The 27,977-nt window shown below is 41.7% G+C and overlaps 1 protein-coding gene across 1 annotated transcript; it reads left to right on the top strand.

The window, feature by feature from the left end:
• The first annotated feature begins 369 nt into the window (after window positions 1-369).
• e2f4 (E2F transcription factor 4) lies at window positions 370-27,686 on the top strand. The gene is made up of 10 exons (XM_014148008.3): window positions 370-795; window positions 2,927-3,036; window positions 3,318-3,479; window positions 9,784-9,827; window positions 9,938-10,002; window positions 26,231-26,519; window positions 26,629-26,799; window positions 26,993-27,040; window positions 27,224-27,268; window positions 27,395-27,686. Exons 1-10 carry the CDS (start codon window positions 640-642, stop codon window positions 27,508-27,510), a joined length of 1,206 nt encoding a protein of 401 aa, XP_014003483.3. The 5' UTR covers window positions 370-639; the 3' UTR covers window positions 27,511-27,686.
• Window positions 27,687-27,977: the final 291 nt, after the last annotated feature.

Here is a 27,977-nt window from a genome sequence, read left to right as displayed (position 1 = left end):
AAGTCTAAAAGAAATTGGAGATAATGTCTAGATGCATTTTACTGTGGAGGTCAAATTCATAAATTGTCTGTCTGGGTTGATGTGATTAGACAGTGGATTGTGCAGTTTGATGGAACAGAGTGGAATAGACATAGGCTGGAATGCGGACCCGCCCGTTGAATAATGCATCAATATTTGCGTATAAAGGCGTAGAACTATGGTCTCATTTATCAGCTGTGATGAGGTAATATTAAATATTGCTAAATGTTTTAATAGAAACAGTTGACTTTCTTGTCAAGTACATCGATAACGTTTTACAGTGTCGTTTTTCAAAGTAGCTCATATTTTGCTGACGGCCCCTTAGCTTCAGTTTCACTAACCAATTAAACCAAACCATCCCAGCATACCTCGCGTGTGCAACGGCTTCTGACTTTATGCTCATTTAAATATTTTGTAGGCCTGTTCTGGATTAATAGGTCAAGAGTCTGGACCATATTGGATTCGCCTACCATTACCGTGCAAAGCACTTTATATAGTCAAACAAAGCACGGTGTGTGATAGAGGCTACCTGCTGAAGCTAGCTAACGTTGGCTAGCAAGTGAGTTCGGGACTAAACCGGGAGGCAGCTAGCTACGGATCTGAACAAGACTTCGTAATCAGATGGAACTGGAGTCGGGAAGAACCGAACTTGGAGCTATGGGAGTTTCGCTTCAACCTCAAACCCCAAGTCGACACGAGAAGAGTCTAGGATTGCTTACAACAAAATTTGTAACTTTGCTACAAGAGGCCAAGGATGGAGTTCTAGATCTGAAAGCAGTAAGCATGCTTCACTCTTTGTTGTTGACACGCGGATGTCAATTTACCTTGTGTGGCTAGCATTGCTAGTTGCCAGCTCATCAGTGATACGTTGTGTCAAGTGTTTATTCTATTTATGTCTAACGAGGTCATTGAATAGTTCAAAGCTTGTTTTAACTACCTAGCCCTTCCTCTGAACTTACTAAAAGTTGGACGTGTGTGTTGTGAACAACATTAGCGTGAGCAACAATAATGCAGTTCGCCTTCAAAATAAAATTCCCAATCGAAACTGATGCAAACGGATACAAATAGTGGAGTCATGCCACAATTGAACTAGATAATGCTAAACAAAGTTGGAATGCTATACTGTGATATAAATCCAACTAAAGACAATAAGTAAAATAAAAAAAATAAAAAAGTGTTTATCACACTGATCACACTGGATGTATTAGACTTCAGAATTGCATTGGGACATACTTAAATTGCAATGTACAGCCTTACCTATGGCTCTTAGGTTCATGAAATTTGGTGTCAGCCTACTCAGTGACATCCACGTCGTAGCTCTTATTGCGGGACTTTAACTGTGAGAAATCACCTCACAATTCAGTCTATTGTGTGTATTGGACGTTCATATTGCAATGTACAGCCTTACATATTGATCTTGGGTCCATTAAATGGTACAGGACTCTGAAACCACTGCAAAATAAGCAACATTAAGCTCACCAGTCAACCTTTGTGTTTTGATCATTCATATTGCAATGTATAGCCTTACCTATGGATCTTGGGTCGATGAACCATAAGGTAGGCTGATACCCCATTTCATGGACCCAATATCCATAGGCTATACATTGCAATATGAAGGTCCAATACGCATAATAGTCTAAATAGTAAGGTGATTTCCTACAGTTAAAGTCCCGCAATAAGAGCTACGACACTAATATTTGTGTGACACTCTTTAGAATTGGAATCTGTGGGTGTCAAGGACCCAAGATCCATGGGTATGGCTGTATATTGCAATATTTTTTCATCTTTTTAAATTGAACCTTTATTTAACTCGGCAAGTCAGTTAAGAATACATTCTTATTTACAATGACAACCCACTGTTCCCCGGTAGGCTAACTGCCTTTTTCAGGGGCAGAAGAACAGAATTTTACCTTGTCAGCTCAGGGATTCGATCCAGCAACCTTTCTGTTACTGGCCCAACGCTCCAACCAATAGGCTACCTGCCGCCCCCCTCAATGCAATTCTTGAAGTCTAATTCAGCCAGTGTGATTTCAACATAAATTTGACAAATTGTCTGTTGTTCCATTTTTATATAGCGTTCCAACCAATTATTTTTGCATTATCGAGTCCAATTGTGGCATGAATCCACAATTTCTATCCGTTTCAATTTGGGACTTTTATTTTGAAGGCGAACTACCATTTCACTATTGTTGCTCACGCTAATGTTGTTCACAACACACATGTAAAAGTTGGCTAGCCAGCTTACTTGTTCTATTCTGCCCCCTGCAGACTCAATTAAGTAAGCAAGGCTGCACATTGTTGGGAACTGGATTTGGTCAGCCAGCAACCTGTTACTTGGGTTTTGAAACCACGACCCGGTTTCAGACTCAGGCACACACACACACACACAGACTTTTATGTTGAAGAGAAATCAAACCACAAGTCACCATTAATATAGGTTCAATTATGCTGACAACACCGTGCTCTTTATCTAGGGTAGGTCCCTGGATGTGTTGTTTTGTTTAGTTTAGGCTGGGTGTGACAGACCACAACGGAATAGATGTCATCCCTAGCAGCAATGAGTATGAACCATCATAGTTATCAGCACTAGCCATATGTTTATTTCTGTAAGTGCTTGTTGAACACAAGCATGAAAGGACACTCCACTATTTTACATTTGACATTTTAGTCATTTAGCAGACGCTCTTATCCAGAGTGACTTACAGTAGTGAATGCATACATTTCATTTCATGCATTTTTTATTTTTTTTGTAACTTTGCAGCTCAAGAATAGTGAAGCTCCCTTGATAGTAGATTCTATAACTATGTATAAAGCCATTTGTTTCTCACTGTGGAATTGGTCAATGGATCCCCGAATGTCTCTATACACTGATGTATGAATAACATTGACCGCTCTTTCTCTCCCACAGGCAGCAGACACCTTAGCTGTAAGACAGAAGCGCCGTATCTACGACATTACCAATGTGCTCGAAGGCATCGGATTGATCGAGAAGAAGTCCAAGAACAGTATTCAGTGGAAGTAAGTCAAGGACATGCAGAAGAACATGGCATTACGAGCTCTGTTAGTAAATCTTGGGTGGCACCCTCTCCCCATGAAGATATCAGTGTGTTTAAGCTGTCTGTTATGTAAGTAACCTCATATAATGAGTTGTCTGCGTTCCTACCAATGCCTAGCCCTTGACTGTTGTCGTGTGTGTGTGTGTGTGTGTGTGTGTGTGTGTGTGTGTGTGGTGTGTGTGTGTGTGTGTGTGTGTGTGGGGGGGGGGATCTCTTTGTGATACCTGTGTTTCCTGTCCCCAGGGGTGTTGGTCCTGGCTGTAACACGCGGGAGATAGCCGATAAGCTCATTGAGCTGAAGGCAGAGCTGGATGATCTGGACAAGAGGGAACACGAGTTGGATCAGCAGAGGGTCTGGGTCCAGCAGAGCATCAAGAACGTTACAGACGACTCACAGAATAGCCCATATCCTTTACTACAATCCTTCTGTCTAGTTGTCACAAAGCTTAGTAAATGGGTTAAGGTACACTGCACCTTAAAATGCTTTAGATCAGTGGTCACCAACCAGTCTATCTCTCAAGGCATTCCTTGTCGATCAACAAACATTTCTGTAAAAAGCCTTGTGTTCCTATTGTTTTTAGTTTTTTGGCGCGTTGTTGGTGGGTAGCGCTTGATTCAGCAGCCCTAGTACTGGCAAGGCAAAGTGTTCCCATTTTAAACTATTTCATGTATCTGAAGGTAGAACTCTGGCCAGAGAGCAAGTGAAGTGTACCTGTAGGTCTACCGCTGGCCAATCAGATAGCTCAGATCACCATGTCTGCACAGTTTCCTCCAGCCATAGACTGTAAAAAGAAGCCTCGAAAGGACAGCAATGTTGATACTGTGAGATTTCAAAACTCTTAAAACCATGACTAGAGAGAGACTCAAAGAATACAGCAAAGAGTTGCTGTTTTTACGTGTAAAGTCAAGTTTAAATTGTTATTCAGAAATGTCAACACTTTCTCAACACCTTTTTATAAGCCATGAAATGCACATTCTTCCTACTTCCACACGCTACATCCAGCACTGCAGCGGCAATGAATGAGTATAGCAAAGTGTTCCGATAAGCTTGTGTTGTTGTTATTAGCGGGTTGTCTTTTTGAATCTTATATATATATATATTGCTCAAAAAAATAAAGGGAACACTTAAACAACACAATGTAACTCCAAGTCAATCACACTTCTGTGAAATCAAACTGTCCACTTAGGATTAGGAAGCAACACTGATTGACGATAAACTTCACATGCTGTTGTGCAAATGGAATAGACAACAGGTGGAAATTATAGGCAATTAGCAAGACACCCCCAATAAAGGAGTGGTTCTGCAGGTGGGGACCACAGACCACTTCTCAGTTCCTATGCTTCCTGGCTGATGTTTTGGTCACTTTTGAATGCTGGCGGTGCTTTCACTCTAGTGGTAGCATGAAACGGAGTCTACAACCCACACAAGTGGCTCAGGTAGTGCAGCTCATCCAGGATGGCACATCAATGCGAGCTGTGGCAAGAAGGTTTGCTGTGTCTGTCAGCGTAGTGTCCAGAGCATGGAGGCGCTACCAGGAGACAGGCCAGTACATCAGGAGACGTGGAGGAGGCGTAGGAGGGCAACAACCCAGCAGCAGGACCGCTACCTCCGCCTTTGTGCAAGGAGGAGCAGGAGGAGCACTGCCAGAGCCCTGCAAAATGACCTCCAGCAGGCCACAAATGTGCATGTGTCTGCTCAAACGGTCAGAAACAGACTCCATGAGGGTGGTATGAGGGCCCGACATCCACAGGTGGGGGTTGTGCTTACAGCCCAACACCGTGCAGGACGTTTGGCATTTGCCAGAGAACACCAAGATTGGCAAATTCGCCACTGGCGCCCTGTGCTCTTCACAGATGAAAGCAGGTTCACACTGAGCACATGACAGACGTGACAGAGTCTTGAGACGCCGTGGAGAACGTTCTGCTGCCTGCAACATCCTCCAGCATGACCGGTTTGGCAGTGGGTCAGTCATGGTGTGGGGTGGCATCCTCCATGTGCTCGCCAGAGGTAGCCTGACTGCCATTAGGCACCGAGATGAGATCCTCAGACCCCTTGTGAGACCATATGCTGGTGCGGTTGGCCCTGGATTCCTTCTAATGCAAGACAATGCTAGACCTCATGTGGCTGGAGTGTGTCAGCAGTTCCTGCAAGAGGAAGGCATTGATGCTATGGACTGGCCCGCCCGTTCCCCAGACCTGAATCCAATTGAGCACATCTGGGACATCATGTCTCGCTCCATCCACCAACGCCACGTTGCACCACAGACTGTCCAGGAGTTGGCGAATGCTTTAGTCCAGGTCTGGGAGGAGATCCCTCAGGAGACCATCCGCCACCTCATCAGGAGCATGCCCAGGCGTTGTAGGGAAGTCATACAGGCACGTGGAGGCCACACACACTACTGAGCCTCATTTTGACTTGTTTTAAAGACATTACATCAAAGTTGGATCAGCCTGTAGTGTGGTTTTCCACTTTAATTTTGAGTGTGACTCCAAATCCAGACCTCCATGGGTTGATAAATTGGATTTCCATTGATTATTTTTGTGTAATTTTGTTGTCAGCACATTCAACTATGTAAAGAAAAAAGTATTTAATAAGATTATTTCTTTCATTCAGATCTAGGATGTGTTGTTTAAGTGTTCCCTTTATTTTTTTGAGCAGTATATATATATATATATATATATATATATATAAAAAAGAACATGGCATTACGAGCTCTGTTAGTAAATCTTGGGTGGCACCCTCTCCCCTTGAAGATATCATATATATTAAAAACAACTGGACATTTATTTTGATATTTTCCCCAATTTCGTGATATTACGATCTTGTCTCATTGCTCCAACTCCCCAATGGGCTCAGGAGAGGCGAATGTCGAGTCATGAGTCCTCCGAAACATAACCCGCCAAACCGCGCTTCTTAACACCCACTTACTTAACCCGGAAACCAGCCGCACCAATGTGTCGGAGGAAACACTGTTCAACTGATGACCTGAAGTCAGCCTGCAGGCGCGCCAGAAGGAGTCGCTAGAGCGCGATGAGACAAGTTAAGCCCCCCCGGCCAAACCCTCCCCTAACCTGGACGACGCTGGGCCAAGTGTGCGCCGCCTCATGGGTCTCCCGGTCGTGGCCAGCTGCGACACAGCCTGGAATCGAACCAGGAACTGTAGTGACACAGCTAGCACTGCGATGCAGTGTCTTAGACCACGTATCTTTTTTTTTAGTATCAAGGATTATTTAACTTTGTCTGGTCATTTGGAGTAACAATATTAATTGGTGCTTGAGTTTAAGCATGAGCTGGAAGACTGTGTCCCATTTTCTGGTCAGAGGGACGGTGAGTCGGGTGAGAGGCAGCCTCACCGCTGCTCCCTCCTCTTGACTGACCATCAGATGCGGGCCATCAGTCCAGTTACAAAAAAAAGAAGCAAACTGTTATGCTCACTTAGCAGTGCCTCACAAGTAAATTATCGATTATCATATACCTACATTTAAAAAAATATAGAATTTCAAAATTGTCTCAGAAGAACAACATTGGCAGGGGAATTCAATCATAGCCAATATCCAGTATCTATTGCACAAACCTCATTGCTACAGTACTGTTTTTAATTGGTTAATGTTGCATAGGCTTATGTTTTTTCAGTCATCATTTTTTTAAGTCTGAGCGATAGATATCGGCTTGAATTTTGACTCAAAGTGATCTTGACTCAAAAGGTTGGTGACCACTGCTTTATGTGGTAGTGATAAGATTTTTTACTCAATGCTTAGCTCTTAATTCATCGTTTTTTTTAATCTAACCTTTATTTCAACAGGGAGTCATGCTGAGATTCTCTTTCTCAGATGAGCCCTGCATACACATCAATACACACAAAAAAAAGTATCAATATTCGCATCAATACAATAAAAGCAAAACAATTATGGAAAACAAACACATTCTTCAGTAAAAAGGACCTCAATCAGCCTTTTGAATTGTCCTAGAGGCACCAATCATCCAATTTTAGAGAGCCTATTCCGCAAGTAAGGTGCAAATGAACTAAAAGCAGATTTGCCTAACTAAGTGAAGCTCAAAGGGATCTCCAGAGTTGGCCAACCCTGAGATCGGGTCTTGTATCTCGTACGTCTATAAGTTAACAATCCCTGTGGCTCAGTTGGTAGAGCATGGTGTTTGCAATGGTGTTTGCAACGCCAGGGTTGTGGGTTCGATTCCCACGGGAGGCCAGTACGGGGGGAAAAAAATGTATGAAATGAATTGAAATGTATGTCGTTCTGGATAAGAGCGTCTGCTAAATGACTAAAATGTCAATGTAAGTAAGGTACGGCGGAAGCAGGGTTTCCATTAGGAAAATGTGGCGCTGGACATTTGACCGGCAACATTTGAATTTACCAGACATTGGCTGCATAACCTGATTAGGGCGTCCACCCACGGTGCTCAGAATGACAGAAATCACATTTACATTATGGTAATTCATATTAACAGAACATGCAAGTCCAGGATGCAACGATGTGCGGTCCTTGTTACCAAATTCTGATTTTTCACTTTGAAGATGTTAGAATGACTGTCCACATTTTACTTTTTCTCAGCCAACAAGAACGAACCAGTAACGACCTGCAAAATCACTAGCCTCTGTTAATCTATTATCCCCCCATAGTAGAAAAGTTGACCTATTCTATTGGTCAGCTTGTTCAAAACGAAATAGCCTGTTCCAAACAGATTCTGGAACAGTTGTGGGAAGATGGAGCCCAAATTCATACAACCAGTAGGCCCTAGGCTACATAAAAATAACAATGTAAAAAAAAAAAAAAAAGCAATGAGTCTGATGCAACAGATCAGAACATTTAGCTTAAAATGTTGATCAAATATTATTTCTTCACATTATAAGCGCAACAATGCGTACAAGCAGTAGGCTACGCTCAAATGTTTGTTCCATAATGAAATTAGCGGAAACACAGTTGTCAGAAGTTCATGTGACATACAGTACCAGTCAAAAGTTTGGACACACCTATTCATTGAAGGGTTTTTCTTTATTTTGACAATTTTCTACATTGTAGAATAACAGTGAAGACATCTAAACTATGAAATAACACATGGAATCATGTAGTAACCCAAAAAGTGTTATATCAAAATATATTTTAGGTTCTTCAAAGTAGCCACTCTTTGCCTTGATGACAGCTTTGCACACGCTTGGCATTCTCACAACCAGCTTCATGAGGTAGTCAACCTGGAATGCATTTCAATTAACTGGTGTGCCTTGTTAAAAGTTAACATCTGATGCAGCACTCCATCACTCTCCTTCTTGGTCAAATAGCCCTTACACAGCCTGGAGGTGTCCTGTTGAAAAATAAATGATAGTCCCACTAAGCGCAAACCAGATGGGATGGCCAATCGCTGCAGAATGCTGTGGTAGCCTTGCTCGTTAAGTGTGTCTTGAATACTAAATAAATCACTGACCAGTGTCACCAGCAAAGCACCCCCACACCATCACTCCTCCTCCATGCTTCAAGGTGGGAACCACACATGCAGAGGTCAACTAATTTCAAAAAGACGTATTGTGCTTAGATTGAGGATTAAAACATTTTTTTTCATCAATTTTAGAATATGGCTGTAACATAACTGGAAAAAGAATACTGAATACTTTACAAATGCACTGTAGGTTGGAGAGGTAACCACCTTTGTGGAGAGGGAGCACATGGGCTGCCTTCCAAACCCTGGGGATAGCACCGAGATAATGGTCAGATTAAAAATGTCACTAACCAGGTTTCCATCCAACCTTTTTATGCAAGTAGATGGAAACCTAGCTACTGATTCCGCAATCGGGAGCAGAAAGCTCAGCAAGAAAGGCTCAAGCAAACCAGTGGATTTTTTTGCATCAATCTTAAGCAAGACATCTAGCACATCCCAAGTAGGTTATTAAAAAAAAAAAGATTCACGAGAAGTTGATTGATCTTCCAAAGAGCCAACTGGAGGCTGGGAGAGGGAAGCACAGTTTACTGACTGACGGGTCAATTTAACCACCATTTCTTTCAAATTAAAAGCCTGTCGAGATAAAATGCTGATTTTAAAAGTAATGATGGCAGTCTGACACAACTTGCTTAGGCAGGGAAGGAGAAGAATTTCCACGCTTGAGTGCATGAAATGTTTTCCAAAATTGATGGATCACCAGCAGATTCTGAGAGAAGTTAGAAAGTAGCTTAATTTAACTTTTATTAATTGAGGAAGTGCATCTATTTCTCAATTGCTGGAAATGCTGCCAATCAGCTACTGAGTGATTTTTTTTTTTTTTTTTCTAGCCTTGGCCCAGGCCTGATTTCTCATCATAATGAGATCTGAAAGTACTATAGAGAACCAAGGATTTTCTCTCTATTTAACTCCAAGGCATTAAAAGGGTGTGTGTTTGTCTGCCAGAGATATATAAAATAGATGAAGTTCTAGAGATAATTCAGGGTCCGGCATGCATCTTATGAAGGAAAGCTTAGGCTGGGATATTATTAATTTTGTTTATTTTGCTTCATAATTAATTAATTATACGAGGATCAAAGCTTTTTTTCTGTTTGGTATCTCTAATACATGCAATAGAACAGTGATAACTGATGTCATTAGCAAAGACACCACTAAATAAGTACTTGTGGAGACTATTTGTAAGAATGTGGTAAATCAGCGTGGAGTTTGCTAGGTTTCTTACATTAAATACACAAACTCTTTCCCTTAACACAAACACACTATGGCTTATGTAAAACACGAAGACCTCTGCAGTGCATTCAAAGGTAAATTTCTCTCGTACTTGTGTTTCTGTCAGTTTTTCCCCCTATTTTATTCTGCTTCCTCCTTTGTTTATTTTCTTCCCACTCACCACATCTCTGTTTGGTCTCCACAGGTGACACCCTCCTAGCAATCCGCGCTCCCACAGGAACACAGTTGGAGGTGCCCATACCGGAGTCTGTAAGTGTTTGCACTATAATACCCATTTCAGACAGATGTGGTATATTACCCATACAAAAAAAGGCAATGTTTATGACCACCTTTCAAACAGACCCTTATTTACCACTTTTTTGTGCTAATTTTCCCTTTTTATGCACATCACTAGGTAACTGGCAAATGGGGGGTGTTGTAAGACCATAGGGGCTGTCTGCATTTCAAATTAGGGAGGTGTATACCGACTGTTAACTGACTGTAGACGTCAAGAAAATAAACAAATTGTCCCAACAATAAAAAAAATTGGGGTTGGCGGTGGAATGAACAGCTGACTGAAGATGGGACGGCCGGGCATTCGTGCGGTTGAGTCCGTTTCTGCGGTAACATGGACTCTTAAAGGTGCTACACATAGGATTTTTTTTGCGTTGTAATTTCAGAAAATGTCCATAATATATCTGCCGCTAATAGTGGTATGATTGGGTTTTGCGGTATTACCTACCTGCCAATTTGCTCTGTCATTTCCTGGTTGTAAAAATTCTGCACTGTTCGCTCAATTTCAGTTTACGCTGTGAAATATATTTTCAATAACAAAAAATATAGTTTTTGAAGCTGTTGGAACAAAACCAAAAGTAAAAGGCTCAAGGCTTGCTAGTAACAGATGACATTCATATACAGACTATCTCTGAAACTCACTTGGATTATACCTTTTGATTATAGTGGTAGCAATACATGGTTATCATCTACAGAAATAGACAGCAACATTTCTGCGTTGTTTAGAGATACATTCCAGTAAAGCTTAGAGAGGATCTCATGTTAAGTACTGTTGAAGTAATATGGCTACAGGTTCACCTGCCTCACCTAAAGCCCATTCTTGTGACTAGCTGCTATAGGCCACCAAGTGCTAACAGTCAGTATCTGGATAATATGTGTGAAATGCTTCATAGTGTATGTGATGCAGTATCAACAGAGAGGTATATTTTCTGTGTGATCTAATTATTGACTGGCTTTCTTCAAAAGAAAAAGCTTCAAACTAACCAGTGCCTGCAATCTGGTTCAGGTTATCAGTCAACCTACCAGGCTATTTAGAAACAGCACAGCAATGAAATCATCCACATGTATTGATCACATCTTTACTAATGTTGCAGAAATCTGCTTTAAAGCAGAATCCATCGGATGTAGTGATCACAATATGGTAGCCATATCTAGGAAAACCAAAGTACCAAAGGCTGGGCCCAATATTGTGTATGAGGTCCTACAACCGGTTTTGTAGTGATTCCTATGATGATGTTAAGAATATTTTCTACACTTGACACATTTATGACATTTCTTACTCCATTTGATAATTAACATGCACCCATTTAGACAATGGCTGTAAAAACGGTTAAATCCTCATGAGTTGATGAGGAATTGAAAAATGTTATGGTTAAGAGGGATGAGGCAAAAGGAGTGGTAAATAAGTATGGCTGCATAACCGATTGGCAAATCTTTTGCAAATTGAGAAATATTGTGACTAAACAGAACAAAAAGAAGAAACTATACTATAAAACAAAGATGAAAGATACAGTTGAAGTCGGAAGTTTACATACACCTTAGCCAAATACATTTTAAACTCAGTTGTTCACAATTCCTGACCTTTTAATCCCAGTAAAAATTCCCTGTCTTAGATCAGTTAGGATCACCACTTTATTTTAAGAATGTGAAATGTCAGAATAATAGTAGAGAGAATGATTTATTTCAGCTTTTAGTTCTTTCATCACATTCCCAATGGGTCAGAAGTTTACATACACTCAATTAGTATTTAGTAGCATTGCCTTCAAATTGTTTAACCTGTCTGGGGTATGTGGGACGCTAGCGTCCCACCGGCGGGACACACTGCCAACAGCCAGTGAAATAGCAGGGCGCCAAATTCAAAACAACAAAAATCTCATAATTCAAATTTCTCAAACATACAACTATTTTACACCATTTTAAAGATGAACTTCTCGTTAATCCAACCACATTGTCCGATTTCAAAAAGGCTTTACGGCGAAAGCATAGCATTAGATTGTTAGGACAGCACCTAGACAAGAAAAACCACACAGCCATTTTCCAAGCAAGGAGAGGCATCACAAAAACCAGAAATACAGCTAAAATGAATCACTAACCTTTGATCTTCATCAGATGGCACTCATAGGACTTCATGTTACACAATGCATGTATGTTTTGCTCGATAAAGTTCATATTTATATCCAAAAAAAAACCATTTTACATTGGCGTGTAATGTTCAGAAATGTTTTGCCTCCCAAAACTCCCGGTGAATGAGCACATCAATTTACAGAAATACTCATCATAAATGTTGATAAAATATTAAACTGTTATTCAAAGAATTATAGATACACTTCTCCTTGATGCAACCGCGCACCACTGAGCTCATGTTATTTTCTCACTCATCTACTTCCAGGAGCTCTTATTCTCTCCCTATTCACAGTAGAAGCATGAAACAACGTTCTAAAGACTGTTGATATCTAGTGGAAGCCTTAGGAAGTGCAAAATGAACCCTAAGTCACTGTATACTGTATAGGCAATCACTTGAAAAACTACAAACCTCAGATTTCCACACTTCCTGGTTGGATTTTTCTCAGGTTTTTGCCTGCCATATGAGTTCTGTTATACTCACAGACATCATTCAAACAGTTTTAGAAACTTCAGAGTGTTTTCTATCCGAATCTACTAATAATATGCATATCATACCTTCTGAGCCTGAGTAGCAGGCAGTTTACTACGGGCACGCCTTGCATCCGGACGTCAAAATACTGCCCCCTACCCTAGAGAAGTTAACTTGGGTCAAACGTTTCGGGTAGCTTCCCAAAATAAGTTGGGTGAATTTTGGCCCATTCCTCCTGACAGAGCTGGTGTAACTGAGTCAGGTTTGTAGGCCTCCTTGCTCGCACACGCTTTTTCAGTTCTGCCCACAAATTCTCTATAAAGGATTGAGGTCAGGGCTTTGTGATGGCCACTCCAATACCTTGACTTTGTTGTCCTTAAGCCATTTTGTCACAACTTTGGAATATGCTTGGGGTCATTGTCTATTTGGAAGACCCATTTGCGACCACGCTTTAACTTCCTGACTGATGTCTCGAGATGTTGCTTCAATATATCCACATAATTGTCCATCCTCATGATGCCATCTATTTTGTGAAGTGCACCAGTCCCTCCTGCAGCAAAGCACCCCCACAACATGATGCTGCCACCCCCATGCTTCACGGTTTGGATGGTATTCTTTGGCTTGCAAGCATCCCCCTTTTTCCTCCAAACATAACTATGGTCATTATGGCCAAACAGTTCTATTTTTGTTTCATCAGACCAGAGGACATTTCTCCAAAAAGTACGATCTTTGTCCCCATGTGCAGTTGCAAACCGTAGTCTTGCTTTTTTTTATGGTGGATTTGGAACTGTGGCTTCTTCCTTGCTGAGAGGCCTTTCAGGTTATGTCGATATAGGACTCGTTTTACTGTGGATATAGATACTTTTGTACCTCTTTCCTCCAGCATCTTCACAAGGTCCCTTGCCGCTGTTCTGGGATTGATTTTGCACATTTCGCACCAAAGTACGTTCATCTCTAGGACACAGAACGTGTCTCCTTCCTGAGCGGTATGACGGCTGCGTGGTCCCATGGTGTTTATACTTGCATACTATTGTTTGCACAGATGAACGTGGTACCTTCAGGCATTTGGAAATTGTTCCCAAAGATGAACCAGACTTGTGGAGGTCTACAATTGTTTTCTGAGGTCTTGGCTGATTCCTTTTGATTTTCCCATGATGTCAAGCAAAGAGGCACTGAGTTTGAAGGTAGGCCTTGAAATGCATCCACAGGTACACCTCCAATTTACTCAAATGATGTCAATTAGCCTATCAGAAGCTTCTAAAGCCATGACATAATTTTCTGGAATTTTCCAAACTGTTTAAAGGTACATTCTACTTAGTGTATGTAAACTTCTGATCCACTGGAATTGTGACACAGTGAATTAATCCGTCTGTAAACAATTGTTGGAAAAATGACTTGTGTCATGCACAAAGTAGATGTCCTAACCGACTTGCCAAAACTATAATTTGTTAACAAGAAATTTGTGGAGTGGTTGAAAAATGAGTTTTAATGACTCCAACCTAAGTGTATGTAAACTTCCAACTTCAAATGTATATGAAGAATGATTGATTAAAAAGCTTTGGAGCACCTTAAAATAAAATTTGGCAGAAGGGCAAACTCGGCTCCATCATTCATTGAATCAGATGGCTCATTCATCACAAAACCCACTGATATTGCCAACTACTTTAATACATTTGTTTTCATTGGCAAGATTAGCAAACACATCCAAGTATAACTGGCCAAAATTTGAAAGACAAGCATTGTCATTTTGAATTCCGTAAAGTGAGTGTGGAAGAGGTAACATAATCAGTCGATTAACAGTTACAGGCCAGCTGGGTCTGACAATTTAGATGGAAAATTACTGAGGATGATAGTGGACGATATTGCCTCTCCTGTTTGCCATTTCTTCAATCTAAGTTTACAAAGTGTGTGCCCTCGGGCCTGGAGGGAATCAAAAGTAATTCCGCTACCCAAGAATAGTAAAGCACCCTTTTTCTGGCTCAAATGGCCAACCAATCAGCCCCTTAGTAAACTTTTTGTGTTTGACAAGATACAATGCTATTTTACAGTAAATATATAGGGAAGGGCATTCAACATGCACGGCACTTACACAAATTACTAATTGGCTGAGAGAAATTGATTGTGAGAGCTGTTTTGTTAGGCTTCAGTGCGGCTTTTGACATTGTCGATCACAGTATGCTGCTGAAAAATGTGTCGTGGATCGAACTTTACCTGTCTAACAGAACACAGAGGTTTTTTTTTAATGGTAGGTTCTCGAACATAATCCAGGAAGAATCAGGCATTCCCCTGGGCATCTGTCTTGGCCCCTTACTTTAAAAAAATCTTTACTAATGACCTGACACTGGCTCTGAGTAAAGCCAGTGTGTCTATGTATGCAGATGACTCAACACTATACACGTCAACTACTACAACAAGTGAAACCACTGCAACACTTAAAGAGCTGCAGTCAGTTTCAGAATGGGTGGCAAGAAATAAGTTAGTCCTAAATATTTCAAAAACTAAAAGCATTGCATTTGGGACAAATGATTCACTAAACCTCAACTAAATCTTGTAATGAATGATGTGGAAATTGAGCAAGTTGAGGTGACTAAATTGCTTGGAGTAACCCTGGATTGTGAACTGTTATGATCAAAACCTATTGATGCAACAGTAGCTAAGATGGGGTGAGGTCTGTCTATAATAAAGCGCTACTCTGCCTTTTTAACAACAATATCAACAAGGCAGATCCCACAGGCCCTAGTTTTGTACCTGACTACTGCCTTGTCATGTGGTCATGTCCCGCAAAGAGGGACTTGGGAAAATTACAACTGACCCAGAACTGGCCCTTAAATGTACATGTAGAGAGAACATTAATATTCATGTCAATCTCTCATGGCTCAAAGTGGAGGAGAGATTGATGTCATCACTACTTGTTTTTGTAAGAAGTATTGACATGTTGAATGCACAAGCTGTCTGTTTGAACTACTAGCACACAGCTCGGACACCCATGCATACCCCACAAGACATGCAACCAGAGGTCTCTTCATAGTCCCCAAGTCCAGAACAGACTATGGGAGGCGCACAGTACATGGAACTCTAGTCCACATCAAGTAACTCACGCAAGCAGTAAAATCATATAAAAAAATAATAAAAAAATACACCTTATGGAACAGTGAGGACTGTGTAGTCTCTCTCTCACACACACACTTATTCAAACACACATAACATACACACACGTACACCTGGACTGGGGATCCATAATATATACAAATATCCAGCAACTTCGCACAGCTATTGAAGAAGAGTGTGACAACATTCCACTGGCCACAATCAACACCCTGATGAACTCTATGCGAAGGAGATGTGTCGTGCTGCATGAGGCAAATGGTGGTCACACCGGATACTGACAGGTTTTCTGTTCCACACCCCTACTTTTTTTAAAGGTATCTGTCACCAATAGATCCATCTGTATTCTCAGTCATGTGAAATCCCATAGATTAGGGCCTAATTTAATTATATTGACTGATTTCCTTATTTTAACTGTAACTCAGTAAAATCTTTGAAATTGTTCCATGTTGTGTTAATATTTTTGTTCAGTGTAGTTAGTTTATCCACTGACTAGGGCTCTGTGATACGACCTAAAAATCGAGATTATTTTTCAAAGTTATGGTGATTCACAATATATATCCCAAAAAAATTCTAAAAATGTTTTCTCTAAATAACCTTTGTTGTACAATTAAAGGCCAACTACACTGCATTTCAAACAACAATAATCAAATGAATTTAGGGCTAGTGGAATGATACCGTGGCTTAATATAAAGCCTTCCACAACCGTAAAACCCACTCATAATTCTATTAATGTACTTTAACCTGTGTTAAACTTATCAGTTATAATTGCAAAAAATAAATAAATGCTAAGTCTTTTAAGTCAATGAAAATGCCCTTTTTGTTATAAATGTAACCCAAACCATGCATAATGCACATTCACTAATAATGACTAACTTCTTATAAGTAAGCATTTCACAGTAAGGTCTACGCATGTTGTATTCGGCGCACGTGACAAATACATATTGATTTTATTCTTGTAGCAGGTATTATAGAAATGTAACACAGGTCTCATAAACGCGTTTACAAAACAGACTAGACCACTAGTATATAAGTCTGTCTAAAATGCTGCTAGTGGTACCACAATGCAACAAACTGAGTATATATTTTTTTTTACCAGATTCAAAATTCATTGATATGGCCATTTTAGTAGTGTCTGCTCTGTGTGCAACTTGAGGAGTTGAGACATAAACATTTTATCTTTAGAAAGGTTAACTTCTCCCCTATTACGCAAAAATTATGTCTGTGTGTTTCGGTGTCCATATGACAGACCAAACCTCAAATGCAAATAGCGAGTTGAAACCGCTTGTCAGAGAAGTTCTCTCATCTTTGTTGTTGTGAGTGGCAGGGGCTTTGTTTGTGTGCAAATGAGAAGGTGCATACAGCACAGAAGGCGCAAAAGGGGACAGCCCAAAAAGACATGAGAACGGACATAAAAGGCCATAAAAACAAGAAATAAAAAATGTACTTGCAATACAGGCATTTGGAATACCGCTCTAAAACGTACATTGTAATTAATCAAATTAATTTGATATATTGCCCAACCCTACTACTGGCCACCGCGTTTAGGAGGATATATAAATAACTGAAATCTAGCTAGCTCACTGGCCAGGCAGTAGCCACTACTAGCCAACTAATTGTGGATGACCTATTTATTTATTTATCAAGCAAAAGACAGTTTGTGGAAATGTAAAAATAACAATTAGTGGACTTGTGAATGATCGGACAGGGAAACGTAAATAGATTGGTAGCTAGCTGTTGAGGCTTTCATTTATTTCTCAAATAATTAAGCTGAAGCTAGGTTTCACAAGTCATTTGGTACTTACTGTTCATGCCGGCGAGCAAGCTAGAGATGGCTTTGCAGCAGATCTGTGTGACGCACACACCCAAGAAGGCTCAACCAATCACCCAATGTAACTCATGACTATTAATGACTTTCCCTCCGGCTATCCTACGAAAGAAAATGTTGCTATTGGTACAATTGCAATGGCCGCCAGACCAACCATTATGCCATCGTTGATTTGAATGAGGACGCCCATTCTATTCCTAAAGTAGCACATGCAGTCAGGCGTGAAGGAGAGGAGAGAAAGTGTTAAAAAATATATTTTTTACCTGAATGGTCCACCACCCAAAGGACATCCAGCCAACTTGACACAACTGTGGGAAGCATTGGCGTCAACATGGGCCAGGATCACTGTCGAATGCTTTTGACACCTTGTAGTCCGTGCCCCGACGAATTGAGGCTGTTCTGAGGGCAAAAGGGGGTGCAACTCAATATTAGGAAAGTGTTCCTAATGTTTTGTACACTGTGTATAGATATAGCTACTAAATAGAAATGTGGAAGCATACAAATACATCTAGGAGCACAATGAAAGTACACTACATGACCAAAGGTATGTGAACACCTGTTCATCAATCTCATTCCAAAATCATGGGCATTAATATGTAGTTGGTCCCCCCCGTTGCTGCTATAACAGCCTCCAATCTTCTGGGAAGGCTTTCCACTAGATGTTGGAACATTGCTGCAGGGACTTTCTTCCATTCAGCCACAAGAGCATTAGTGAGGTCGAGTGATTAGGCCTGGCTCGCAGTCGGCATTCCAATTCATCACAAAGGTTTTCGATGGGGTTGAGGTCAGGGCTCTGTGCAGACCAGCCAAGTTCTTCCACACCGATCTCAACAAACCATTTCTGTATGGACCTCGCTTTGTCCGCAGGGGCATTGTCATGCTGAAAAAGGAAAGGACCTTCCCCCAACTGTTGCCACAAAGTTGGAAGCACAGAATCGTCTAGAAAGTCATTGTATGCTGTACGATTAAGACTTCCCTTCACTGGAACTAAGGGGCCTAGCCCAAACCATAAAAAACTGCCCCAGACCATTATTCCTCTTCTACCAAACTCTACAGTTGGCACTGTGCATTCGTGCAGGTAGCGTTCTCTTGGCATTCGCCAAACCCAGATTCGTCCGTCGGAGTGCCAGATGGTGAAGTGTGATTTCTTCATTCCTGAGAATGCGTTTCCACTGCCCCAGAGTCCAATGGTGGCGAGCTTTACACATATCCATCCGACGCTCGCCGTTGCGCATGATCGTAGGCTTGCGTGCGGCTGCTCGGCCATGGAAAACCATTTCATGAAGCTCCCGACAAACAGTTCTTGTGCTGACGTTGCTTCCAAAGGCAGTTTGGAACTTGGTAGTGAGTGTTGAAAACAAAGACAGACAATTTTTATGGGCTACGCACTTCAACGCTCCCATTCTGTGAGCTTGTGTGGCCTACGACTTCGCGGGTGAGTTGTTGTCAATCTTAGACATTTCCACTTCACAATAACAGCACTTACAGTTAACCGGTGCAGCTCCAGAAGGGAAGAAACATGATGCCATGTTTAAAGTCACTGAGTTCTTCAGTAAGGCCATTCTACTGGAGATTTCATTGCTGTGTGTCAATTTTTTTTAAACAACTGTTAGCAACGGTGTTGCTGAAATAGCTGAATCCACTCATTTGAAGGGGTGCCCACATACTTTTTTTGTGTGTGTATGTACAGTACCAGTGAAAAGTTTGTACACCTGCTCAATCAATCAATAGTGAAGACAAACTATGAAATCACACGTATGGAATCAAAAGTAGCCACTGTTAAACAAATCAAACTACTTAATATTTGAGATTCTTTTGCCTTGATGACAGCTTTGCACACTCATGACATTCTTTCTACTAGCTTCATGAGGTAGTCCTGGAATGCATTTCAATTAACAGGTGTGCCTTAAGTTAATTTGTGGAATTTATTTCCTTATTAATGCATTTAGCCAATCAGTTGTGTTTTGACAAGGTAGGGGTGGTATACAGATTATAGCCCTGTTTGGTATAAGACCAAGTCCATATTATGGCAAGAACAGGTCAAATAAGCAAAGAGAAACGACAGTCCATCATTGCTTTAAGACATAAAGGTCAGTCAATGTGGAAAATTATAAGAACTTTGAATGTTTCTTCAAGTGCAGTCGCAAAAACCATCAAACACTATGATGAAACTGGCTCTGAGGACTGCCACAGGAAAGGAAGACCCAGAGTTACCTCTGCTGCTGAGGATCAGTTTATTTAGAGTTACCAGCCTCAGATTGCAGCCCAAATAAATGTTTCACAGAGTTCAAGTAACAGACATCTCAACATCAACTGTTCAGAGGAGACTGCGTGAATCAGGCCTTCATGGTTGAATTTCTGCAAAGAAACAACTACTAAAGGACACCAATAATAAGAAGAGACTCGCTTGGGCCAAGAAACACGAGCAATGGACATAAGACCGGTGGAAATCTGTCTTTTGGTCTGATGAGTCCAAATCTTCTTTTTTTTTTATTATTCCAACCGCTGTGTCCTTGTTGTGTTATTCTGCAGCGATACGCAATCCCATCTGGTTTGGGCTTAGCGGGACTATCATTTGATTTTCAACAGGACAATGACCCAACACACCTCCAGGCTGTGTAAGGGCTATTTGACCAAGAAGAGAGTGATGGAGTGCTGCATCAGATGACCTGGCCTCCACAATCACCCGACCTCAACCAAATTGAGATGGTTTGGGATGAGTTTGACCTCAGCGTGAAGGAAAAGCAGCCAACAAGTGCTCAGCATATGTGGGAACTCCTTCAAGACTGTTGGAAAAGCATTCCAAGTGAAGCTGGTTGAGAGAATTCCAAGAGTGTACAAAGCTGTCATCAAGGCAAAAGGTGGCTACTTTGAAGAATCAAAAATATTATTTGTTATTCAAATATTATTATGATCTCAAATATATTTATTTTAATACATTTTTGGTTACCAGTCGTGGCCAAAAGTTTTGAGAATGACACAAATATTAATTTCCACAAAGTTTGCTGCTTCAGTGTCTTGAGATATTTTTATCAGATGTTACTATGGAATACTGAAGTATAATTACAAGCATTTCATAAGTGTCAAAGGCTTTTATTGTTAATTACATGAAGTTGATGCAAAGAGTCAATATTTGCAGTGTTGACCCTTCTTTTTCAAGACCTCTGCAATCCGCCCTGGCATGCTGTCAATTAACTTTTGGGCCACATCCTGACTGATGGCAGCCCATTCTTGCATAATCAATGCTTGGAGTTTGTCAGAATTTGTGGGGTTTTGTTTGTCCACCAGCCTCTTGAGAATTGACCACAAGTTCTCAATGGGATTAAGGTCTGGGGAGTTTCCAGGCCATGGACCCAAAATATCGATGTTTTGTTCCCCGAGCCACTTAGTTATCACTTTTGCCTTATGGCAAGGTGCTTCATCATGCTGGAAAAGGCATTGTTTGTCACCAGACTGTTCCTGGATGGTTGGGAGAGGTTGCTCTCGGAGGATGTGTTGGTACCATTCTTTATTCATAGCTGTGTTCTTAGGCAAAATTGTGAGTGAGCCCACTCCCTTGGCTGAGAAGCAACCTCCCCTCATTAATGGTCTCAAGATGCTTTACTGTTGGCATGACACGGGACTGATGGTAGCGCTCACCTTGTCTTCTCCGGACTAGCTTTTTTCCGGATGCCCCAAACAATCGCAAAGGGGATTCATCAGAGAAAATGACTTTACCCTAGTCCTCAGCAGTCCAATCCCTGTACCCTTTGCAGAATATCAGTCTGACCCTGATGTTTTTCCTGGAGAGAAGTGGCTTCTTTGCTGCCCTTCTTGACACCAGGCCATCCTCCAAAAGTCTTTGCCTCACCGTGTGTGCAGATGCACTCACACCTGCCTGCTGCCATTCCTGAGCAAGCTCTGTACTGGTGGTGCCCCAATCCCGCACCTGAATCAACTTTAGGAGACGGTCCTGGCGCTTGCTGGACTTTCTTGGGCACCCTGAAGCATTCTTCACAACAATTGAACCTCTCTCCTTGAAGTGCTTGATGATCCGATAAATGGTTGATTTAGGTGCAATCTTACTGGCAGCAATATCCTTGCCTGTGAAGCCCTTTTTGTGCAAAGCAATGATGACGGCACGTGTTTCCTTGCCGGTAACCATGTTTGACAGAGGTAGAACAATGATTCCAAGCACCACCCTCCTTTTGAAGCTTCCAGTCTGTTATTCAAACTCAATCAGCATGACAGAGTGATCTCCAGCCTTGTCCTCATCAACACTCACACCTGTGTTAACGAGAGAATCACTGACATGATGTCAGCTGGTCCTTTTGTGGCAGGGCTGAAATGCAGTGGAAATATTTTTTGGGGGGATTCAGTTCATCTGCATTGCAAAGAGGGACTTTGCAATTAATTGCAATTCATCTGATCACTCTTCCTAACATTCTGGAGTATATGCAAATTGCCATCATAACTGAGGCAGCAGACATTGAAAATTTAATATTTGTGTCATTCTCAACTTTTGGCCACGACTGTACATGATTCCATGTGTTATTTCATAGTTTTGATGTCTTCACTATTATTCTAATAATGTTGAAAATAGTAAAGAAATCAAGAAAAACCCTTGAATGAGTAGGTGTGTCCAAACCTTTGACTGGTATTGTGTGTATATGTTCATTAATTGTACACAAACAAAATGCCCCCTTTTCAGGACCCTATCTTTTCAAAGATAATTCGTAAAAATCCAGGAAACCTGGCATCATCCCTACGGTGAAGCATGTTGGTGGCAGCATCATGTTGTGGGAATGTTTTTCAGCGTCAGGGACTGGGAGACTCGTCCGGATCGTGGGAAAGATGAACGGAGCTAAGTACACTGAGATCCTTGATGAAAACCTGCTCAAGAGCACTCAGGACCTCAGACTAGGGCGAAGGTTCACCTTCCAACAGGACGATGACCCTAAGCACGCAAGACAACGCAAGAGTGGCTTTGGGACAAGTCTCTGAATGTCCTTGAGTGGCCCAGCCAGAGCTGGACTTGAACCCTATCGAACATCTCTGGAGAGACCTGAAAATAGCTGTGCAGCGACACTCCCCATCCAACCTGACAGAGTTTGAGGGGATCTGCAGAGAAGAATGGGAGAAACTTCCCAAATACAGGTGTGCCAAGCTTGTAGCGTCATACCCAAGAAAACTCCAGGCTGTAATCACTGCTAAAGGTGCTTCAACAAAGTACTGAGTCAAAGGTCTGAAAACTTATGTTAATGTGACACTTCAGTTTTTTATTTGTACTAAATTAGCAAACATTTCTAAACCTGTTTTTGCATTGTCTTAATGGGGTATTGTGTGTAGATTGATCAAGTAAAAAATAAATGTAATCCATTTTAGAATAAGGCTGTAACGTATCAAAATGTGGAAAAGTCAAGGGGTCTGAATACTTTCCCGAATGCTGTGTGTTTTAACCCAATAGGTCCCACTGTAATGCCGGCGCTTTTGGACTTCTAACCCCGTAGAAGTTGTGTTTTTGAGTTTGGTTGTACCATTTGGATTGGTCTATTTCTTTTACATCTCTAGATATCAACCATTGGTCTGTTTCATTTAACGGGGGCTGAGCTAGAGCGGTGTTTGTGAGACAATGGCGGATCCTGAAGGGGCCAGGTCTTTTATACATATACATAAACGTCTGTAGAGTCCAAATGGTTTGAGCAACAAACTATCTATGAAAAGCTGAGAATCTCACGATAACGCACATGTTTTGCTCTATAACGCTCACAAACCACACAAGTCAAATCAAATTTTATTTGTCACATACACATGGTTAGCAGATGTTAATGCGAGTGTAGCGAAATCCTTTTGCTTCTAGTTCCGACCATGCAGTAATATCTAACCTAACAATTTCACAACTACCTTATATACACACAAGTGTAATGGAATTAATAAGAATATGTACATAAATATATATGAATGAGTGATGGCCGAACGGCATAGGCAAGATGCAGTAGATGGTATAGAGTACAGTATATACATATGAGATGAGTAATGTAGGGTTTGTAAACATTATATAAAGTGGCATTGTTTAAAGTGGCTAGTGATATACATTTATTACATACATTTTTCCATTATTAAAGTGGCTAGAGTTGAGTCAGTATGTTGGCAGCAGCCACTCAATGTCCAGAGCCTGCCATGGCTGTTTAACAGTCTGATGGCCTTGAGATAGAAGCTGTTTTTCAGTCTCTCTGTCCCCGCTTTGATGCACCTGTACTGACCTCGCCTTCTGGATGATAGCGGGGTGAACAGGCAGTGGCTCGGGTGGTTGTTGTCCTTGATGATCCTTTTGGCCTTGTGACATCGGGTGGTGTAGGTGTTCCTGGAGGGCAGGTAGTTTGCACCCGGTGATGCGTTGTGCAGACCTCACTACCCTCTGGAGAGCCTTACGGTTATGGGCAGAGCAGTTGCCGTACCAGGCGGTGATACAGCCCGACAGGATGCTCTCGATTGTGCATCTGTAAAAGTTTGAGTGTTTTTGGTGACGAGCCGAATTTCTTCAGCCTCCTGAGGTTGAAGAGGCGCTGCTGTGCCTTCTTCACCACGCTGTCTGTGTGGGTGGACCATTTCAATTTGTCCGTGATGTGTGCGCCGAGGAACTTAACTTTCCACCCTCTCCGCTACTGTCCCGTTGATGTGGATGGGGGGCTGCTCCCTCTGCTGTTTCCTGAAGTCCTCGATCATCTCCTTTGTTTAGTTGACATTGAGTGTGAGGTTGTTTTCCTGACACCACACTCCGAGGGCCCTCACCTCCTCCCTGTAGGCCGTCTCATCGTTGTTGGTAATCAAGCCAACCACTGTAGTGTCGTCTGCAAACTTGATGATTGAGTTGGAGGCGTGCATGGCCACTCAGTCGTGGGTGAACACGTACCCTTGTGGGGCCCCAGTGTTGAGGATCAGCGGGGTGGAGATGTTGTTACCTACCCTCACCACCTGGGGGCGGCCCGTCAGGAAGTCCAGGACCCAGTTACACAGGGCGGGGTCGAGACCCAGTCCCAGAGTCGTTAGAGGGTAAGGGGTTCCCTCGACATAGAAGTAGGAAATCCCAGGACATAGTGTCTATAACACTGTAATAAGCTCATATAGTTGCTGTCACAAATTCAACTCGACACAGTTGTCACTAACTAGTTGGATATTAATTTCCCAGTGAGCAAATTTCTGTACTTACAGCATTCACATAAATACATTTTTATCAGGATTTTGCTTTGGCGGACCTTATTTTTTTCGGAAGGATTCCAGATTTTCATAGTCATACCATCCTTATCTCATACCAGGATTTCCTGTATTACTGACATAGCACACAAGGGGTGCTAAAAAATATAAGAAAGCCCATTGGGCCTCTATTACCAGAATGTTAATTAAATTAGTACAAACTAATAGCAAAACCACAGACACTGTTTGCTAACGAACGAAAACGAACATAAACTAATTGCAAAGAGAGGCAAAGTCAGCTCAAAGTTATACAAGCATTGCTAGTAGCTACCGAATGTCATTTCCGGTGAGTGTGGACATTTACAAGCGAAAGTGAACGAGAGAAATTCTGCAAATGAACAAAGTTGTGATGCATGCTTTTCTGAAAGAAAACTGCATATAACTACATATTTTATTTATTTTTTTAACTTAAAAGAAATTGTTTTGAAAGTATTGGTATTGAAAAACCATACCATGGCTTTTTCCAAATACCCACCCAAGCCTAGTCTCGGGACTGATAGGGTTAATGATAAGAAATTACTAAAAGTTCATAAGGTTTTTGGAGTGATTACATGCTTAATAAAGCAGAATGTTCCCTTAATATTTGAGTCATTAGGTGAGACACAAATGTTCTGCTTCTCCTTTAAGGGACGGGCTGTTACTGTCGTAACTGGGCACTTGTCTGTGATGGAAGAAAATCTGACTGCGAGGTCTCTTCCCTAGCAGCAGACCTTTGCAGCAAACTCAAACATTGGAAAAACAACCTAGCGTGTGAACAAAACGATGTAACTGGCCAAGAACGTAAGGACAAAGTCACACTTCAGTAGCCTTTCTTGTCAATTCGATCTACTTCTACATTTGTGCTTTGGATGGGGAAAAACATTTCTCTGACCACCAGCCAACATGGCTGGTGAAATAGACATTCTTACCCACCAATCACAATCTACCTGTATTTGGCGGGTGTTAAGTTCCTGCCCTGAACACCCACCAACGTGGCGGGTGAAATTGTAATCTTAACCGCCAATGCCAAAATCTACCAGAATTTTGCGGGTTTCATTTTAGGCACTATTTAGGTGGCTTTTCTTTTGGCATATTTTTTTTTTACCCCCTACTCTTTTCAGATATACCAAAAGCAGGTGAAAAGAAGCAGGCATGATCAATTCATGGGATTTTGGTCCGTTTATGAAAGGGATATAAAAATGACTCTCCCCTTTGTCTCACTGTCCTCCGATCATGGATCTCCAACTTGGATTTTGGCGAGCTACTGGCTGTGCAGGCTTCTGTTCCAGCCTAGTACTAATAGACTGTTTAAAAGCAATCAACTAAACACAGTCTGGACAACGATTATATGAATCAAGTGTCAGTACTGGGGTGAAACAAAGGCCTACACACAGCAGCTCTACAGAATCTGAGTTGGAGTTCCCTGTGCCTCTACCATGTGTCTGACTCTGAGTGACTGTTGGCAGGTACTGAATGGACAGAAGAAGTATCAGATCCGTATCAAGAGCTCAGCAGGACCCATTGAGGTTCTTCTAGTAAACAAGGACCCGTCCAGCCCGTCTCCCGTGGTACTGCCCGTCCCCCCACCAGAGGACATGCTCCAGAGCCTGCCAGTGCCTGCTGCTGCTAACCCAAAACCAGCACCTGCTGCCCCCTCCCAGCCCAACCAGCCGATGACCCCCTCCTCCAACCCCAGTTCAGCCACACTCTCACCTGCTTCCACAGCTACTACCAACCTGGCAGTCACCACCGCAGGTACGACTTGGTCTGAAAAAGGGTAGACTTCTTACTGTATGCTTGTCTTTATCTGAGCATTGGAAGGGCAGCAAAATGTCATTCTCATATCCTTGTCCTACTTTTACAGTGTCTAGCAAAAACGCCAGCACACTGACTGTTTCCACACCCACTACAAACACAACTGCCCAACCGACAACCCTGTTGGACACCCAGCCTCTCCAGTCCTCTGCCTCATTGGATGGCTTCTCTTCCTCATCTTCAGCAATCTTTGGACCAATCAAGACTGACCCCTCAGAATGTAACTGTCACCTGCTGTTTCCCTAAGAGCATAATGCTTCTCTATCCTGCTACAAAATCATACAAGGGGGACACCACAGAACTACAAAATATACATCAAAGTCTAGGTTTATTTAGGGTTTGTGTGCACTCTTCATCAATCCTTTTTTGGCGTTATTCAGTGAGTGACTATGTTTTCTGTCTTCTGTTTGTAGTGCTGGATTTCCCCAAAGAACTTTCTGATATGTTTGACCCAAGTAAAGGTAAAGATCACCTCTACAAATTATGAAATCTATTGGAGTTATTTTGCTATGGCAAATGTTATCATTGTATAGGCAATTACTTGAGATTATAGCTTCCAGAATAAATGTTTTGCACCTTTTTTAATTCTAACCCCTCATCCTCATTCCCCATATCTCTCCCTCTCACACTGTCTCTCGGAGTAGAGATCATGAGTGCAGACCTGTTGGAGGAGTTGATGTCTTCTGAAGGTAAGTCGACATGCCTACAGGTCTGCTTATTTGGATTTGTGGATCAGTAGAGATATACTTGACATATCACAAGTTAAGAAATACACTCCCCCCTGATCTCTTTGTACCCGTCTCTTTCTTTCCCAGTGTTCTCTCCACTCCTCCGTCTGTCCCCCCCGCCGGGTGACCACGACTATATCTATAACCTTGACGAAACCGAAGGCCTTTGTGACCTCTTTGATGTTCCTATCCTTAATCTTTGACCTCCGAGCTGAGTTCCCAATAGTGTATTATGTAAGGAAATCTAAGAACAAAACATATTGACCATTTTTATATGGGGGGAAAAAAAACAAATGACTGATTTTTATTTTTGGATCCCTATGTATTAGAAGATTTTTCTGTGTAAAAAAAAAAAAATAATAAGAAAAAAAAAATGTCAGTCTGATGCTCTTCTTTCTCTTACCCAAATCGTTCCCAAATCTTTCCACTAAACATTAGCAGCAAATGTTTCAGGATGTAGTGGCTCTAAGTAAGATGAAAAGGGGGGATAAAGAAATATTGTCCTCTCCGAACTGAACTGATGATCTCTCTGGGGAAATTCCTTTCTCATGCTGATCTGTGATGAACTATATTCTCTCCTTCCATCTATGGTTTGAAGTAAGTTACAAACTGGCAAAAGCAGTCATCATTGCACTCTCATCATTGCACTCTCATCATTGCACCTCATCAG

Source organism: Salmo salar, chromosome 16 (assembly GCF_965601325.2).
Source record: "Salmo salar chromosome 16, fSalSal1, whole genome shotgun sequence".
In the NCBI taxonomy this organism is placed as follows: domain Eukaryota; kingdom Metazoa; phylum Chordata; class Actinopteri; order Salmoniformes; family Salmonidae; genus Salmo; species Salmo salar.
Note: the sequence above shows the minus strand (reverse complement) of the source record. Positions and strands in the feature narration are given on the sequence as shown.

Coding starts and splice junctions, on each gene's coding strand:
- e2f4 (XM_014148008.3), top strand. CDS start 640: ATGGAACTGGAGTCGGGAAGAACCGAACTTGGAGCTATGGGAGTTTCG. Junction 10,003..26,230: donor AGGTGCCCATACCGGAGTCT/GTAAGTGTTTGC, acceptor GACTGTTGGCAG/GTACTGAATGGACAGAAGAA. Junction 27,041..27,223: donor TATGTTTGACCCAAGTAAAG/GTAAAGATCACC, acceptor CTCTCGGAGTAG/AGATCATGAGTGCAGACCTG.